At 47.5% G+C, this 14,546-nt stretch overlaps 2 protein-coding genes across 2 annotated transcripts; one reads left to right on the forward strand and one right to left on the reverse strand.

The window, feature by feature from the left end:
• Nucleotides 1-2,587: 2,587 nt before the first annotated feature.
• Nucleotides 2,588-3,523, reverse strand: LOC135885691 (olfactory receptor 51G2-like). Its single transcript, XM_065413588.1, has one exon. It carries the CDS (start codon nt 3,521-3,523, stop codon nt 2,588-2,590), a length of 936 nt encoding a protein of 311 aa, XP_065269660.1.
• Nucleotides 3,524-13,085: 9,562 nt separating this feature from the next.
• LOC135890317 (olfactory receptor 51G2-like) lies at nt 13,086-14,021 on the forward strand. Its single transcript, XM_065417685.1, has one exon. It carries the CDS (start codon nt 13,086-13,088, stop codon nt 14,019-14,021), a length of 936 nt encoding a protein of 311 aa, XP_065273757.1.
• Nucleotides 14,022-14,546: the final 525 nt, after the last annotated feature.

The following is a 14,546-nucleotide window of genomic DNA, read 5'->3' on the forward strand; positions in this document are numbered from 1 at the left end:
AGAGTGGGGGCTCAAGCCGGTTTTGCATTGTGTTATTGAAACAGAACCCCTAGATACTAAACCTGGCCCTTGTTGTTGCCAACTCTGATAGGCAGAAGGGTTACAATAATAAGACAGAAAATATCACATTGCCGCTGTATAAATCCATGGTACACCTACACACGGAATATAGCATGCAGTTCTGGTTGCCCCATCTCAAAAAAGATATATTGGAATTGGAAAAGATCCAGAAAAGGGCAACAGAAATGATGAGGGGTATGAAACACCTTCCATATGAGGAGAGAGATTGAAAACCAGAAGCAGAGTTGTTAGAATCTCTACAGGAAGGAGCAGGGGTAACTTTAACTGCTTAACGGCTTTTGCTTTAGAAAGCTTTTGCTCCTGGGGTAATTAGCCTGCAAATCTTGGCGAGACTATTCAAATTAAGGGCTCATCAAGAAACACTTAACTGACAATGGATCATGGGAGATGCCATCTACACTGAATGGACTGTCCTGGAAACATACTGTCAGGGTATAGATAATAATTTCCTGCGGTGACTAAGCAAAATTATGCATGGACATGTGACTTGCTCATGTGATTCCAAACCCCATCTTTTCACCTGTAATTTTCCACTAGCTGTGCTGAGGGCTTTCTTTGAAACAATGGGTTTCCGTTCACATGGCAGAAGCTATAAAAGAATATAAAAGGAAACACCTCCAGTTTGCCTCTTTCCTGCTCAAGCCTCTGGACTATGAACTGATACTAAGGGGAGCATGCTAACCAATGAACTGAGGTCCTTCCAATGATTTGGAAGCAACCAGAGACTTATCAAGCCAGCAACTTATTCCATCACTGCTCCAAGCCTGAAATGAGAACTTTGCATTTATTGTACATATTTGAATCCTTTAACCAATTTTAACTCTCACCTTTCCTCTTTCGTTCTTTCGTTCTTTGTTTCGTTCTTTCTTATAAATAAATCTTTAGATTTTAGATACCGAAGGATTGGCATCAGCATAATTTTTGGGTAAGATCTGAGTTACATATTGACAGGGTATGCGGCTGGTCCTTTGGGATGAGAAGCACCTGTTATTACATTAAACTGGTTTTAAAGAATCACTCATATTTAAATCTGCTGTTTTTAATGGGGATATAAGGACTGGAATATCTAAGGAAACAGCTTTTATGACTTCTTGTCAGCCAGTGGGGTGAAACAGAAGTTAATGGGTTTTTTTGCTGGTTTGGTATATCTCATGGGAGAATAATCACCAGTTTGGGGGTCTGCCATATTTCTCAGCAGTTTGTCCTGAATTTGATATTTGCAATTGTGACCCACAAAAGCATGGTTACAGCTATCCCGGGAGCCCAGACTGCTATGAGGATACCCAGACCCTCCATCTTCTATGGGGTTGTGTCCTGAGGGGCAGGGACATAGGCTGGGGCATTCTCTTGGGCCTCCAGCCGCTGCCCAGGGCAGGTGGAGGATCTGGGGCTCCTCACAGTGGCTCTGACTCTCTTTTCAGCTCTTTCCATGGTCCAGCTCTGGCTTCTGGCCTGGATGGGGGTGGAGCCCCAGGTAATGAGGAGGAACAGGGGGTGTCATCTTGGGGGAAGAGGAGGAGCAGGGGGTGGGGCCTCCAGGGGGAAGAAGAGGGGCAGGTGTGTTGTCACAGTGTGGTCAGGACTCCTACATCTGTCCCAATTTTTCCCTCTTGAAAAGGTGGTTACCCTACACTGAATGGGCTGGGCTGGGATTGGAGCTAGCTGTGCCTCTGTGGGGGACCTGAGGACCAATTTCACCCCTTTGCATTGCTGGGGCAGGACAAATGGAGTGAACGGAGAGAGTATCTAGGCCTGAGTCTCTTGCCAGGACTCCTGTGTGTCAGACCCTCACTCACACACGCAGCTCTGTTGTGCCTCAGAGGGGAGTGAGCCCAGCAGGTGTGCGGTGTGCAGAGCTATCAACAGAGGTGGTGGGGAGAGGGGGCTGCCTAAAAGGCTTCTCTTGAGCCTCTTGCATTAATCATGTTTCTGAGATGACTCAGTCACAAGCACCTGGCTGAGGGCGTAGGGGAAGGGTGGATGTCTGTGGCGCTAGAATAGCCCCTGTCCACAGCTGGTTCAGCCCCCATGGATCACGCAGCACCCAGAGTACTCAGGAAGGGCCAGAACTGTGACTGCACAACAGCTCTGCAGCTTTTTTCATGGTCCCTGAATCTTTAACACGAGCTGGGACAGTGACAGGTGTAATGGGAAACAACATCCACATCCCTTCTCCGTATTGACAGTATCAACAGGAACTCTGAGGTCAGAGCAGCCAAAAATATGGCTCTTTATGGGCCAACATCCCACCGGTCCCCTGGCTATCAACGAACAAATCACTTTATACATAATGCTGTCTCAATGGTCTCCTTCAAATAGTACACAGTCCTGCCTCACCAGCCCCTCTCCCATTATTCCAGGCCTTAGATCCCTCCTGAATATCTCTTTACAGAGTGGAGATCAGAAGTGCATGTCATCTCGGATGTAAGGTCCAGAATGGAATAGGTGGCCCCTGATTTTCATCTCCAGTTTCACCAGTGCTGGAGCCAGTTGATGAACTGACCCCTCACTTGACAAACACCCTGATTATCCTTGCACGAAGGTGTTTGCTTTTCACGCTGTACACAATTGGGTTCATCAGCGGTGGGAGAAGCAGGGAGATGTAGCCCAGGAGAATCTGAAGTAAGGGAGAAGAGCCCTTCCCAAATCTGTGTATCACAGACAAGCTGATCTCTGGTGTGAAGAAGAGCAGGACGGCGCAGAGGTGGGAGACACAGGTGTTCAGGGCCCTCAGGGACTCCTTGTGGGATGCGATGCTCAGCACTGTTTTGAGGATCATCACATAAGAGAGGAAAATGAGCAGTAAGTCCAACCCCATCTGGAAGAGTTTAGTAAACAATCCATAGATGCTGTTGACTGTGATATCTGAACAAGCCATCTTCATGACCTCCTGGTGCAGGCAGTAGGAATGGGAGAGGACATTGGCTCGACAGTATTGGAAACGTTTCAGGAGAAAGGGAAGTGGAAGTATTATTGCCATTGCTCTTAGCAAAACCACCAGTACCATTTTAGCTATTGTCAGCAGGGTTAAGATGGAAGCATATCTCAGTGGGTTACAGATTGCGATGAAGCGGTCAAAAGCCATCAACAAGAGCACAGAGGATTCAATGCATTGAAGCAAATGGATGAAGAAGAGCTGGGCTAAACAGGCATCGAGGCTTATCTCCCTAGAGTTAAACAAGTATATGCCCATTATTGTCGGTATGGTGACTATCGATAAGCCAAGGTCTGTGATGGCCAACATGGAAAGGAAAATGTACATGGGCTCATGCAGGCTTCGATCTGTTTTTACAATGAACAGAATGAGTGAATTTCCTAATATTGAAATAGCATACGCTATGCAGAAGGGGATAGAGATCCAGAGATGGATGTCTTCCTGACCTGGTATCCCAGTGAGAAGGAACACTACAGATTTGAATTTGGTGTCATTGACAGCTGACATAATGTACTGGCCAAGTTTGAAGAGTTCTGAAATTACCTACCTAAAAAAAAACAAAATAAGAGGAGATTAGATCACTCTGCTCTCAGTGCAAATCTACAGACTTCCAGAGCTCAAGGTAGATAAGCAAAAACTTAGTCTTGGATGTACATCACCGATAGGAAGATAGGCACTGTCAGACTGGATCAGACTTGTAGTCCATCTAGCCCAGTAACCGATGGCCATGTCTAGATGCTGCAGAGGAAGTTGGAAGAAACCCTGCAATAGGCAGCTATGAGATAACCTGCTCCAGGGAATTTCTCCCCGACACCCACTAGCTAGATGTATTTTGTGGTGTAAATGTGGAAGGTTTAGAGCACTTTGAAAACTTTTTTTAAAGTATCCTCCCTACTGTAATTGGATTTTCTGGTAACCCAGTCCCTCTTTGAATCCAGCTAAGCTCTTGGCCCTGTTGATATCTTGTGGATGTGAGTTCCGCAGCCTACTTGAGCACTTTACCATTGTGACCTTAGAACATAAAAATGTAAGAGTGGCCATACTGAGTGAGATCAAAGTGTCCTGTCTTCAACAGTGGCCAATGCCAGGTGCCCCAGAGGGAATGAACAGAGCAGGAAAGCATCAAGTGACTCATCCCCTGTTGCCCATTCCCAGCTTCTTGAAAACCGAGGCTAGGAACACCATTCCTGCCCATCCTGGTTTATAGCTATTGATGCACCTATCCTCTATGAATGTTTCTAGTTCTTTTTTGAACCCTGTTACACCCTTCACACAGACACCCTTTCTGGCCCTCTACATCTGAGTGTGGACTCTAGTATCATGACATGTGTGTAAACACATGGCAAGTGCATGGTGAAAATGGTCATTATATTTATCTGTCCTGCGCTGAAGCTATTAATAAATGTGTTTTATAGCTTCGTTATATATCTTATTTTTTTCTGCGCTCCTGACAGTCCAGATTATGCAACTGCCTCTTTCCAGCATATGGAATAAATTCTCAGGGCCAGGTTCTTAATTCAATAACAGTGACATCAACAGTCTCACTCCAGATTTAAATGTGTAAATTCAGTCAGAACCAGACTCTATTAACTTTCTGTGACAAAATCCTCCCGGTGATACACTCTGACCACCAAGAATCCCTCCAAGAGAAGCTGAAGTGCTTTGCCTAGCCAGTGTTGACGGAATCCAGAGACTTCGACCATCCCATAGACTCCTCTTCCTCCTCACAGGACCTGCATCCTCTCCTCATGCAACAGTCTGTAGATATTTGGAAAATTACAAGCTAACACTGACAGTTATTGCAGCTGGACAGGAGAGGAGTTGGCGTCAGAAATGGGTCAATACTTCAAACACTGGTATTGCACTAATATCCACTTGAGTGTACAAGTTACTTCAGCCATGCTCATGTAATTGGTGACGGGGGCCAATTACATACAATCACTATACTACTCCCCTTTCCTGCACCTCAGCTAAACTCTTTGCTGAAACACAGACCAGCAGTTCTGGTCTCTCATGACTTTTTGGAAAGTCTTGCACAAGCCTTGCAGAGTTATTGAGTGCATGACTCTGAATATAAGTGTTAGAGTCAGCTTCTAGTCTGTTATCAGGAGACAGTATCATACAACTGTTCACTGAAAAAAGAGTTAATAACACAAACCCATTGCAATCAGTATGTGGATTATTTCTGAAATACTTTCTAAAGCAAACGCCATTAAGCAGTAAAGTTACCCTGATCCTTCCTGTAGAGATTCCAACAACTGTGCTTCTGGCTATTGATATAATGAAAAGTTTTGGCATAACATTTACACATCTGTACCTTTGTACACACATGTCATCCACAGGTACTGAGCCCATTCGGACCTGCTCTGCAAGCACAGTTGACTCACAGTGGGCTGTAGCCCAGCGCCCAGTCTGAGGGTGGGAGAATGTAGGGATTCCATCCCATGAGCAGGAAGGCTACAAGAAATAAGCTCTATCAGACCAGTTACCGCAGAGCAACAAAGCTCTGAATGCCTGCCTACACAATCGACCTCATGAATAAAATCTTTGAAAATCCATTTGCTGATTAAATTTCTAGGAGCAAATGAACCTGAGTCGATTTGGTAACTTGTCACTGAGGCTACGTCCTCACTACGGGGGGGTGGTCGATCTAAGATACGCAAATTCAGCTACGCGAATAGCGTAGCTGAATTCGACGTATCCGAGCCGACTTACCCCGCTGTGAGGACGGCGGCAAATCGACCTCCGCGGCTCCCCCGTCGACGGCGCTTACTCCGATTTGCGCTGGTGGAGTACAAGCGTCGATTCGGGGATCGATTGTCGCGTCCTGACAAGATGCGATAATTCGATCCCCAAGAGATCAGTTTCTACCCGCCTGAATCGGCGGGTAGTGAAGACGTAGCCTGAGATTCCGTGGGGTCTCGTCTTCCTCTGCCCCTGGCAGGATCGGGCCCAGAGCACACGGCACCTCTAGAAATGGGACCCCTTGAGAAACCCTTACTTGGGGCATAAGAGTTTTAACACTCCGAGCTTGCTTTGAATGTCAGATTTCTGTGTAGCCTGAACAACCCACAGTGAAGCATGGGCATATGTAGGGGAGGGGTTCCCAAGCTACCTAGTGCTGCCTGCCCCCCCAGCCCCGTCACTGAGTCACCCCGACAGCCCAGCTGAGTCCTCTGTCGCTGCATAGAACATCTGCAAATGGAAACAGCTTCAAGACTTTCCCCTTCACTGCACATTTTAAAGATAGTGAAACCTGCCAACGTACCCAATTCCTGCTAGCAGGGGAGCCGCTGACACCAGAGGTCTTCACCCTAAAGGACAAGGAGTCATCGGAGAGGTTGCACGGGCAGCAGGCAGTATCTGTTCAGATAGGGAGGCAACTGTGTTTATGAAGCATGCCTGCACATTCCCTTGGGGCCACTTGGCCATCAGGGAATCTCAGCTGCTTGGCTTTGTGTGCACCAGCTTTAACCCCCATCATGCCAATGGCAAACTGCAGGAGGCGAAATCACAGGGGATGCACGGTGATTCTACCCAAGTGCATTGTAGCGCCAGCTTCTATTCCTGGAATCCGAGCTTCTCATTACTGTTCGTATGGTTCCGATTAGTCACAGGGCTACCTTGAGGGCAGCTGAGTGGTAACAATGATGCTGTCACAGCTGTGATCTTTCTGAAATAAAATAAAATATAATAATAATAATAATATAGGACCTGATTTCTCCCCAGCAGCCCCCTGCCCTACATTACAAACTCAGGGTGCAGGCCAGGGAAGTGAAGGGAAATTCCACAAGACTCCCTACATGGAAATTTCCCTTAGATTGTTCCAGTAGGGGAGGACCCTTCCCTTCTCCGTGAGGAACAAGGAATAAGGAGGAGGATTTCGGAGGGGAGTGTGGGAGTGTCACGGGGATGCCGGGAGTTTCAGCACAGTCACCAGGCCAGTGTTTGAAAACCATTGAGTCTGTAAGGATTTAACTGCCAAACAGTGGAGCGACAGACACAGGAGCCTCACCTTAGACAGTCTGACTGGCAGAGAGCAGTCTGAGGGCAAAGGTCAGCTTCACACGCTGGCCTTGTAACATGGACAGGGCTGAGCACTACAGTGACTGGGCCCAGGCTCACACGGGTTTCAGCAAAGGCTGCTTCAACAAGAAAGGGGCAAACAGATGGGAAGATGCTCTCAGAGACACAGGGAAACTAGGCTAGGTCGGAGCAAGAGTGTAGCCCTGGGTAGGCCCGGGGGGCCAGGGACCACCCACTTAGCACTTGGTGCCGAGCTGTATCCCTCTCTGGCCAATCCAGAGCGCTGATTCCTTGGTCTCTTACCCCAGATGGTCCCTCTGTTCCTCAGCCATAAGTGCTTTCATATGCATCAATGTAAAGGTGTACATCTAGGAGAAGGGTTGCTAGCTATCCTTACCAGATGAGGGACCCAACGCTGGGAAGCAGTGACTGAAAAAGACTTGGGGGCCATAGTGGATAATCAGCTGAACATGAGCTTCCAGTGCAACGCTACGGCTGAAAAAGCTAGTCTCGAGTAGGAGCAGAGAGGTTAATTTACCTCTGTATTTGGCACTGATGCGAGCACTGCTGGGGTCCTGTGTCCAGTTCTGGTGTCTACAGTTCAAGAAGGACGTTGATAAACTGGAGAGGAGTTCAGAAAAGAGCCATGGGAATGATTAAAGGATTAGGAAGCCTGCCTCAGAGTGATAGACTCTTTAGTTTACCAAAGAGAACAAGGTCACAATCAGTAAGTACCTGCCCGGGGAACAAAAGTTGAACAATGGGTCCTTCAATCTAGCAGAGAAAGTTCTAACAGGATCCAATGGTTGGAAGCTGAAGCTAGACACATTTAGACTGGAACTAAGGTGTAATTTTTTTTAACAATGAGGGTAATTTACCATTGGAACAATTTACCAAGGGCCATGGTAGATTCACCATCACTGACCATTATTAAATCAAGGCAGGATGTTATACTAACAGCTCTGCTCTAGGACTTACTGTGGGGCAGTTCTCTGGCCTGTGTGATGCAGGGGGTCAGACTAGGTTATCACAATGGTGCCTTCTGGCCTTGGAATCTTCTCAGAGGTTTTAATAGCACGGCCCTACCACACAGGGTGTTGCACTGATAAATATGTTCCAGATTGCGAGGCACTGAGATTCTGTAATGATTGGGGCCATAGCTATGTGCTTTAAAGAGATTTCAGCTCTGTGTACCCCATAAGGATGATTTTTTGCACTGGGTGGAGAACCTGAACTCTACTCAACACCCCTTGGTGATTAGGATTAATGACCTGTCATTAGCACAGCCCCCTTTGACGAGGGAGTTCTGGGCCACTTCTGCACCTCAGCAGTAACGGGGGAATCAGGACGTGCTTTCAGAGAGCAAAGGTTCCGGAGAGCATTGCCAGGCCGAGCAGAGCTCTGCTGGGCTGCCTCTCAGTATGATCTTGACCCCCAACCGCTCCATGAGCAATGACAGCTGCTCTAACGCTGGAGATAGACCTCCCAGCCTGCTTCCAACTTTCCAACATCACCAAGTTTGGGGGTAGCTGGATCTGGGGGAGGGGGTTCTTTGGGTCCAATAGAGAAAGTAGGTATTCAGAACTGGGCTTGGGTCACACCCCTTTCTATTGAGAATTTGATGGCCTTCCTTACCTGGCTTGTGCATGTCTCATGACTGAACATGAGGAGAGACAGGCTGAGCTGTGCCTCACATACCAGTGCCTCTGCGAGCACGTCACAGTTATAGCCACAGAGATTGTAGGTGGGAAGGGCGAGATATAAGAGGATCACTGAGATCTGTGCATAACTTTGGGGATTCCTGGATCCTGGGTCCCCCTGTTATTCCTCAGGAAAAATTGAAGGACTGGAAGGGACCTCGAGAGGTCATCTAGTCTCGACCGCTGAGCTTACGGCAGGACTAAGTATTATCTGGACCTTTCCAGAGAGGGATTTGTCTAACATACCCTTAAAAATCTCCAGTGATGGAGATTCCACAACCCCAGAGCAATAACATTCCAAGGGTAATTTCCATGTAGGGAGCATTGTGGACTCTCCCTTCCCTGGCCTGCACCCTTGGTTTGTTATTAATTATGTGGTTTTGTGTGGCCCTGGCTCCACCACGAAAACTGAGGTTTCCTCTCCATCCCTTCTGCATCCCCCCTCCTCCTGGGGAAATGGGGTCAAGGGTGCAGGGGTTTGCACCCGGCGCTCCTGCCGGAGAGTGGGGTCAGGGCACGCGGTCAGGGGGTGGGGGCTTATTCCGCTTCCCCCACCCAGCGGTTCTGAGATGGTGGGCTTACACCACTCCTACGCTATTCCAGTGCCCCGACCCGCTCTATGGCAGCTGGGTGGGGGAGAGGGGCAATCCCCCGCACCAGGACCACGCTTCACCGCAGGAATGGCAGGTGGGTGTAACGGAGCAGGGTGACACCATTGGCCCAGGACTAGTGGCTAATCCACTACTGGCCCAAACCCGCCCCCATGAGGCACACCCCCATCTGGGGCAAGAGACCAGGGAATCAGTGCTCTGGACCGGCAGGAGAGGGATACAGCTGGGCACCAAACTGGAGTCGGGAGTCCCAGCTGGTGGATTGGGCTTTGATGTTAAGTGGGTAGGCTCTGGCCCAGAGGCCCACCCATGGCTTCACCCCTGCTTCAACTCAGCCTTGTTTCCCTGTATCTCTGAGAGCATCTTCCCATCTGTTTGCTCCTTTCTTGTGGAAGCTGAAACCCGTGTGAGCCTAGGCCCTGTCACCATAGTGCTCTGTGCTCAGTGTGTTACAGCATCAAGGTGTAGAGCTGTCCTTTGCCCTCAGACTACTCTCTGCCAGCCAGACCGTCTAAGATGAGGCTCCTGTGTCTGTTGCTCCATTGTTTGCAATGGCTTCCAAACACTGGTCTGGTGACTGTGCGTAAACTCCCAGCATCCCCGTGACACTCCCACACTCCCCTCCAAAACCATCCTCCTTAGTCCTTGTTCCTCATGGAGAAGGGAAGGGTCCTCCCCTACTGGAAGGATCCAAATGAAATTTCTATGTAGGGAGCCTTGTGGAATCTCCCTTCCCTGGTCTGCACCTTGGGTTTGTAATGCAGGAAAGTGGCTGCCAACGAGTAATCAGGCCCCATATTATTATTTGATTTTATTTTATTTTATTTTATTTCAGCAAGATCACAGCTGGGACAGCATCATTGTTACCACTCAGCTGCCCTCGAGGTAGCCATGTGACTAATCAGAACCATTTGAACAGTGATGACAAGCCCGGATTCTAGGAAAAGAGCCTGCAGCAGGGCTGGCACTGCCAACCAATCAGGTAGCATCACCATGGGTCCTCTGTGATTTGGCCTCCTGCAGTTTTCCATTGACTGTGACAAGGGTTAAAGCTGGTTCACAGGAAGCCAAGCAGCTGAGATTCCCTGATGGCGAAGTGGCCCCCAAGGGAATGTGCGTACAGGCTTCATATAGACACTTGCCTCCCTATCTGAACAGATACTGCCTGCTGCCCGTGCAACCTCTCCAATGAGTCCTTGTCCTTTACGATGAAGACTTCTGGTGTCAGCTGCTCCCCTTCTGGCAGGAATTGGGTACGTTGGCAGGTTTCACTATCTTTACAATGTGCAGTGAAGGGTAAAGGCTGTTTAAATTTGCAGATGTTCTGTGCCACCGCAGCGAACTCGGCTGGGCTGTCAGAGTGACACAGTAACAGGGGCAGGAGGACAGGCAGCACTAGATAGCTTGGGGATCCCTCCCCTGCATGTGCCCAAGGTGCTCAGTGGGTTATTCAATTTACACAGAAACCGGAGCTTGGAATGTTAAAAGCCTGATACCCTGAGTCAGGATTTCTCAAGGGGTCCCATTTCTAGAGGTGCCGTGTGCTCTGGGCCCGATCCTGCCAGGGGCTGAGGGAGACGAGACCCCACGGAATATCAGTGACTAGTTCCCAAGTCTACTCAGGTTTATTTGCTCCTGAAAATTTAATCAGCAAATGCACTTTCAACGCTTTTATTCTCTGTGTTGATTGTGAAGGCAGGAATTCAGAGCTGCATTGCTTTTTGGTAACAGGTCCAAGAGGACATATTTTTGCCCTATAGTTCCAGGGCTACTGGCATCTCTTCCCCCTCTCTGGTCTCTGAGTGCCAAATGTCAGGCCTTGTAGCCTTCCCGCTCATGGGGTGGAATCCCTCCATTCTCCCCCCCTGAGACTGGGCACTGGGCTACAGTCCACTGTGGTCAACTGTGCTTGCCGAGCTGGTCCGAGTGGGTTCAGCACCTGTGGTTGACATGTGTGTACTAAGGTACAGAAGTGTAAATGTTAGGCCAGAACTATTCATTGTAATACAAATATTACAAACCAAACTTTCATGTCCTGCCTGTATATCGAAAGCCAGCAGCAGAGTTGTTGGAATCTCTGCCAGAAGGAGCAGGGGTAACTTTACTGCTTAATGGCTTTGGCTTTAGCAAGTGTTTCAGAAGTGCTCCATATACTGTTTGCAATGGGTGTGTGCTATTAACTCTTTGTTCATTTGTGTGATGCTGTCTCCTGGTAACTGACTAGAAGCTGTTTCTAACACTTACATTCTGAGTCATGCACTCAATAACTCTGCAAGGCTTGTGCAAGGCTTTCTAAAAATCCATGAGAGACCAGAACCGCTGGTCTGTATCTCATAAAAGCGTTTAGCTGAGGAGCAGGAAAGGGGAGTGTAAAAGAGGCTTTAACTAACTCTCCCCATTACCAATTACATGAGCATGGCTGAAGTCACTTGTACACTCAAGTGGATATTAGTGCAATACCCGTGTTTGAAATATTGACACATTTGTGAAACCAACTCGTCCCCTGCACAGCTGAAATAATTGTCTGTGTCAGCTTGTAATTTTCCAAATATCTACAGACTGTTGCATGGGCAGAGGATGCAGGTCCCAGAGGTATAAAGAGAAATCTGTAGGATGATCGAAATCTCTGGATTCCGTCAACATTGGCCAGGCAAAGCACTTCGGCCTCTCTTGGAGGGATTCTTGGGGGTCAGAGTACATCACTGGCAGCATTTCGTGAGGGTGAGTTAATAGAGCCTGGTTCTGATTGAATTTACACATGAAACTCTGCCGGGTGGCTGTTGATATCACTGTTATTGAATTAAGGACCTGACCCTAAAAATTTATCCCATATGCTGGAAAAGGGCAGTTGCATAACCTGGACTGTCAGGAGCACAGAAAAAAATTATTCAAATTATGAAGCCATGAAACACATTTAAAAATAGCTTCAGTGCAGGACAGATAAATACAATGACTGTTTTCACCATGCACTTGCCATGTATTTACACACATGGCGTGATAGAAGGGGCCACACTCAGAAGTGGAGGGCCAGAGAGGGTGTCTCTGTGAAGCATATAACAGAGTTCAAAAGATAGCCACATAAATTCATGGACGATGGATCACTTGATGATGACCTGTTCTGTTCATTCCCTCAGGGGCACCTGGCATAAGCCACTGTCGAAGACACGATACTGGGCTAGATGGACCTTTGGTCTCACCCAGTATGGCCACTCTTAAGTTTTTATGTTCTAGGCTCACAATGGTAAAATCATACAGCACTCAAGTTGGCTGTGGAACTCACAGCCACAAGGTATAAAAGGGGCCAAGAGCTTAGCAGGATTCCAAGGAGGACTGAGTAACCAGAAAATCCAATTACAGTAGAGGACTGTTTAAAAAAAATTTTGGAGAGGCTCTAAACCTTCCTGATGTACATCACAAAATATGTCTAACTAGTGGGTGTCAGAAGGAATCTCTCTGGGAGCACTTTATCTCATTGCTGCCTATTTCAGAGCTTCTTCCACCTTTCTCTGAAGGATCTGGACATGGCCACCGGTTACTGGGGGAGATGGACTACAAGTCTGATCCAGTCCGACTAATTAGAACTATGTAAATCTAAGAGTATGTTTTTGCTTATCTACCTTGATCTCTGGGAGTCTGTAGGCTTGCACTGAGAGCAGAAATATCATCTAATATTCTCCTATATTTTCTTTCAGGAAGGAAAGTTCAAAAGTCCCCGGATCTGCCCAGTACATTATGTCAGCTGTCAATGACACCAAATTCAACTCTGCAGTGTTCCTTCTCACTGGGATACCTGGGCTGGAAGACGTCCATCTTTGGATCTCCATCCCCTTCTGCTTAATGTATGTTATTTCAATAGTAGGAAATTTAGTCATTCTGTTCATTATAAAAACAGATCCAAGCCTCCATGAGCCCATGTACATTTTCCTTTCCATGTTGTCCGTCACAGACCTTGGCATATCCATAACCACCATACCGACAATACTGGGCATTTACTTGTTTAACTCTAGGGAGATCAGCCTCAATGCCTGTTTAGCCCAGCTGTTCTTCATACAATTGCTTCAATACACTGAATCCTCTGTGCTGTTGCTGATGGCCTTTGACCGCTTCATCGCCATCCATAACCCGCTGAGATATGCTTCCATCTTAAACTCACAGAGGATAGCCAAGATGGGACTGGTGGCTGTGCTAAGAGCAATGGTCCTAATACTTCCTCTTCCCTTTCTCCTGCAACGGTTGCAATACTGTCGAGCCAATGTCCTTTCCCATTCCTACTGCGTGCACCGGGACGTCATGAAGATGGCTTGTTCGGACATCACAGTCAACAGCATCTATGGATTGTTCACTAAACTCTTCCAGATGGGGTTGGACTCAGTGCTCATCTTCCTCTCTTATGTGATGATCCTCAAAACAGTGCTGAGTATCGCATCCTACGAGGAGTGCCTGAGGGCCCTGAACACCTGCGTCTCTCACCTCTGCGCCCTCCTGCTCTTCTACACACCAGAGATCAGCTTGTCTGTGATACACAGATTTGGGAAGGGCTCTTATCCCTTACTTCAGATTCTCTTGGGCTACATGTCCCTGCTTCTCCCATCACTGATGAACCCAATTGTGTACAGCATGAAAAGCAAACACCTTCGCGTGAGGATAATCAAGGTGTTCATCAAGTGAAGAGTCATTTCACCATCTGGCTCCAGTGATATGTGTTACGATATAGATATTCAGGCCTGTCTGTAAAGTCTTATACTTTAAGAATTTAGGTATATGTTTATCATTTAGCTAGTTATAAGAGGTATAAAAGAAAGAACCTGTGTAAGGGCCTTCTCTCACTGTGACAGTCTGAGGCCTTGTTGTTAGGCTAATGCCTTTGGCCAAGCAGCAGAGTCAGCTATACTCTGGGAAGCGAATGGTCACATCCTCACATTGCAAACTAGTCATATTGAAATAAGGCAATCGGGGGCTGTTAGAAAGGTGATCCGATCTATCACCTCCAGAGAAAGGGAAGAGCCTAGAACATGTAAAAGGAAATTTAGTTTCATAGTTTTCTGTCTGGTAAGAACTCACTTATCAATAGACACAGCTGGGAAACCCTTATGTCTTTGTAGATGTAGTTGTGAAATCCTCACTTTGGTATTGTTTTGTCCTTATAGTTCCCACTTTGCTATGTTTATTTTCGTGGTCTCCGTCTGGTTCTGT

This window comes from Emys orbicularis, chromosome 1, assembly GCF_028017835.1.
Source record: "Emys orbicularis isolate rEmyOrb1 chromosome 1, rEmyOrb1.hap1, whole genome shotgun sequence".
In the NCBI taxonomy this organism is placed as follows: Eukaryota; Metazoa; Chordata; order Testudines; family Emydidae; genus Emys; species Emys orbicularis.